Here is a 4,683-nt window from a genome sequence, read left to right on the forward strand (position 1 = left end):
CCAAATTTTGCAAAAAGTATTTAATTATATCTCGTAAGTAATATTTTTTATTAATTAATAAAGTATAAAAAATATGAAAATGTGTACAAATAATGAATATTAAAAATTATTAAGTAAATGATTAAATCATTATTTAAATATTGCTATATATTAATTTTCAAAAATAATATTTGTTAAAAACATTGTTAATTTCGAAATATTTGAATTATTTTCTAGTCATAACTTTATTATATTACATAAAATATAAAATTATAAAATACTTGAGGTAATTATGTTTAATTTTATGTAAATTTAATTTATTCTTATAACTTCACTTCATTTTAAATTAATAAATTAATAATTAGTGTAAATGATATATGTATATAAATTATACACAAATATAGAAAATATTTTTGAAATTTCCTTGCAAAATTTGAGAAAAATTGATCTATATTTTTTTAAAGTGTAAATTTGTTGTTTTACATTTTTATTTTGCATAAGAGATTATATTTAAAGTAAATCTATTAGAACATCTTAAATAAAAACATCTTATCTTTAATTTATATAATTATTTGTATTAATATTTTATATATATCATTCCATTTAATATCCCATATATAAAATTAATGTACTTAATATTTAATTTCTTAGAAATAAAGTTCACATCTTGTATTTTTTTTGTTTACAATAACTTACATGTGTATATTAGTAGATATACACATAGATACTTTTTATGAAATAAAACACATAATAAAATAAAGTTAGTAAAAATATAAAACAAAATGCAAAATTATATTTTTTATCTACAATATATACTTGTTATGTACATACATCATTTGTTTTCAAATTCATTGATTTTAACTTTTGATTCAATTTTATTATTTGTGTAGAAAAAATTTTTTTTATTATTATATATATCTAATATATCTTTATTATCTCCTGATGGTACAATTAATTGTACATTTTTCCTCTCTGGTAAAACTTGTAAAAATGTTTCTTGCCATGTTTTTCCTTCACTGACTCTAAGTAATATTTCAAACACTAAAAATATTTTTACATGTATATATAAAGTTTATATTATTTAACTGAATTTAATTGTTAATAATTGTATATTAATCATACCATGATCAATAGTTAAAACTTTTCTTGCCTTCATACGCAAAAATTTATCTAGAGGTAATCTGCCATGTTTTATGCCAACTTGTACAGCTAATTTATGACAGAGACCCTAAAAATATAAATATTATAAGAAGGTTATATGAACCACAAATTTTAGCTTACCTTATGACTATTATGATCAACAAGACCACCTATAACATACACATAATCATGTTCTAATTGGGTAATAACATTTTCTGATTCACTAGTAAGATATATAATTTTTTCTTTTGGATAAACATTTAGATAAGATTCTGCATAAAATTTTACCTGCAATATAAATTTTGAAAAAATTAGAATATAAATTATTCATTATACAAATTTTTATTTTTATATAATATATTATTTCAATTTTATTAAAATAACATACATCCCAATGTTCATATCCATTGTGTTTTTCCATATCTGTTTTTGATTTTCCATTAAAACTTGTAAGAGAAAATTGCATTGGTGCAATAGCTCGTCTATTTAAAGTATAACATCTTAATATTTGTTTAGTTAATTTTGCAATATCTTTATCAATCATTAAATCATCAAAAGATAAATCAATAGTTATTCCAATTTTACAACTACTCTCTGCCATTATACTTTTTTTTAAAGCTTTTCTGGATGGTCCAAGATTTATATTATTTGCACGAGCAAATGCTCGTTTTTGTTTTGCTTTCTCTCGTTCACGTAATCTATAAAATTAAAATAATTTTTTTATCAATAGTATTATTATTAAATTCAATTTGATATAATTTAAAAAATTAATTTAACCTAATCATAATAAAATAATGGAATATATTGTATACATATAGAATCATATGTATAGTTCTTTAATTTATTAAAGAACTGAGAAATAAAAACCTTAGTTCAACCTTTCGTTTCAACCATTTTTCTTTTTTTTTTACTTTTTTCAGTTGACGTTTACTCAAATTTAGATGTAATTCCGAGAACTTTGTATCCATATTACAAGTTTCGTGTTCACAAATTTGCATACATTGTGTATCAATTTTCATTGTTTCAATGTTATTTGTACTTTTTTCGATTTCCATATTTTAACAAAAAAGTAAGAAAATGAAACTCGTACTTTTACGATAAGATATACTAAAATATCGTTGAAGAAAATCTCATTAAATATCTTTAGGCGCGAAAATAATTATATATTTAAAAGATTATAATAAATATAAAATAATATTATATATTTATGTATTTACATAAATTTTTTATAATAAAATTATATAATAATCTAATTATTATTGAATTTTTATATTTAATAATATTTTGATATACGAAAACATTATTTATTATTAAATCAATTATAGTTATTTATTAATTTTCAAATATTTTAATTATTTTTTTAATAAATATAAAAATCGATAAGATATAAAAATCTTTTAAAAAAACAATCTTTTAAAACTTTTTAATATTCAACTTTATTCGAAATATAATAAATAAAAGTAATTTACAATTTCTAGGGATATTATAATAGTAAAAATAAATATTGGCAATTAGTTTAATAATTCCTAAAGGATAGAGTCATCTGGATGAAAATTTTAGGATTCATCTTGCTATAGCAAGAGCAGACGATTTTTCTACGCTTTAGTATTTAATCAGTTTTCGTGAAGTGAAAGAATGCAAGTTATTGGAATTGATGGTCGTGTTGTTGGCTATCTTTTTTGTTTTCTGATACTCCAAGCAAAATTAACAAACTCCAGAACTTCTTGGAGACTCAGTGCTGACAAAGTCGTCAAGACAACAGATTTCGTGAATACAATTGAGGATGATCCTATTTTCGATATCTTGGCTAGTAGCATTAGTGTTGGAAATGGACAAAGTTGGAGTAGGACAGCTATTTCTGAAAATTATGAAAAAATACAATCATATTGTCAAGATTGCAAAAATGTTGCTTCTGGAAATCATGAACGGTAAGAAATCACAGGAGTTTGATTTATTTTGGGTAAGAGCTATGTGGCACATCTTGTTTCAGAATATAAAATTCAAAATGATACTGATCAAAATGATACTTTTAACATTTTTTGAAACAAAGTGGATTTCGAGATTTATATTTTTTAAACATAATTCAAGAATTTAAATACCTGGAAAATTAAGATCTCATGTTTTATGATTTTTTGCATATATGCTATGGTATTCTCACAATAATAGATATTATTGTAACATTTCCACTTAATTAAAAGATATTTAAAGGTCTGAAATGATAAATTCTTTAAAGATAAAGTTTTCATTAGATTTTTGTATTTATTCATTGTATTTTTTATAATACTAATATTTATCATAAATATATCAATAAGATCTTAATCAAAACATTAAATAATATTATACTTTATATTTAAGATTATTTTTTATATCACATTTGCATGTTTTGCATGTTTAATATAATTATTAATATGCAGAGCATTATTACAACATATGTTTCATTTATCATCATTTTAAATATTAATAAGAATTTACAAGATGAATTAATATTTATAAGAATTAAAAATATTTAATTTTTTAAGAAATTAATAAGATTAAATATTCAAACTGTATGAAATATATGAAATATATAATAATTCTTAAATATAGTTAATCTAAAAAAAAATTATATATTGAATTTTTTTTATTTCTATATTTTATTTATTATTAATTTTTAGATTTTTTAGATTTTGTTTTTAATAATGCAATTTTCTTTTTCTTCCTGTAGTTAGTATTTGTGTGTGGCTTACTATTCTTTCAGCGTTAAAAAAGCCCTAACTTTGGTCCCCTTGGCAGACGATTCTCGTCATACGTGTTGAAGGATACATCAAATGCCACTGAATCTTTTCCTCTATCATCTCAAGTATCAAATGAACAAGTTATGTGTGCTTCTGGTCAACAATGTGAGGATATAATTCTAGACTGTGGAAAGCCTGTTAATTTCACTTATTATGATAACTTGCTTGGTGTTGCAAATAGAGATAAACATCCATTAGTTCCAGAACCTAATGTAGCACTTATGTTTAAGAAAAATGGTGGCAAAACTATGGATGTTGATATTGATCTGTTAGAGAAACGTTTAATAAAAGCAAAACGAGAGGTATAATTATTGAAAAATATTTTGTTTAAAAAAAAGTGAATAATTTATAAAAAAAAACCTATTATTTGAAATTATTGAATTTGTTTCAGAAACCAAAATCTGTTCAACTTTACAATCAAATAGGAAATTTTTGGCGTATAAAAGGTGATGCACAAAGATCAATTGAATGCTTTCGAAGAGCACTTGCTGTATCACCACATAATGCAGAAGTATTATTAAATTTAGCTCGAGTATTATTAGTTCAACAATATTTGGATGATGCAACATATTTAGCAAGACGTTCTTTAGAATTGCAACCTCCAGATCGTAATGCTTGGGAACAATATCTTACACTTGGACAAATATTTAAAGTAATTAAAAACTTTCAAAATATAATTATTTTAAAATATTATTTTTTATTAATTTATTATTATTTAATTATTTTAAAAATTATTTTAAAATAATAGTAATTTATATATATTCTATGTATATAATGCATTTAATATATT

The 4,683-nt window shown here is 21.4% G+C and overlaps 2 protein-coding genes across 3 annotated transcripts in view; one reads left to right on the forward strand and one right to left on the reverse strand.

Moving 5' to 3' along the window:
• Positions 1-613: 613 nt before the first annotated feature.
• On the reverse strand, positions 614-2,389 carry LOC102681096 (tRNA methyltransferase 10 homolog A). 2 transcript variants are annotated; one of them, XM_006622945.2, is made up of 5 exons: positions 1,897-2,389; positions 1,508-1,817; positions 1,261-1,407; positions 1,102-1,207; positions 614-1,020 (listed from the first exon to the last, which is right to left on the reverse strand). In XM_006622945.2, the coding sequence occupies exons 1-5, from the start codon at positions 1,941-1,943 to the stop codon at positions 812-814; spliced, it is 819 nt and encodes a 272-aa protein (XP_006623008.1). In that variant the 5' UTR covers positions 1,944-2,389; the 3' UTR covers positions 614-811. The 2 variants fall into 2 exon arrangements, with proteins under 2 accessions (XP_006623008.1, XP_006623007.1); XM_006622944.2 differs by having other exon boundaries at positions 1,987-2,250.
• A 246-nt stretch (positions 2,390-2,635) lies between these two features.
• LOC102681530 overlaps positions 2,636-4,683 on the forward strand; it is a 3,202-nt gene continuing 1,154 nt past the window's right edge. Inside the window, exons 1-3 of the mRNA XM_006622948.2 lie at positions 2,636-3,047; positions 3,892-4,195; positions 4,285-4,545. Coding sequence (XP_006623011.1) covers positions 2,755-3,047; positions 3,892-4,195; positions 4,285-4,545 — 858 coding nt within the window. The 5' untranslated portion in view covers positions 2,636-2,754. The remainder of the gene's footprint in view (positions 3,048-3,891; positions 4,196-4,284; positions 4,546-4,683) is intronic.

Source organism: Apis dorsata, unplaced genomic scaffold (genome assembly GCF_000469605.1).
Source record: "Apis dorsata unplaced genomic scaffold, Apis dorsata 1.3 scaffold_797, whole genome shotgun sequence".
Lineage (NCBI taxonomy): Eukaryota > Metazoa > Arthropoda > Insecta > Hymenoptera > Apidae > Apis > Apis dorsata.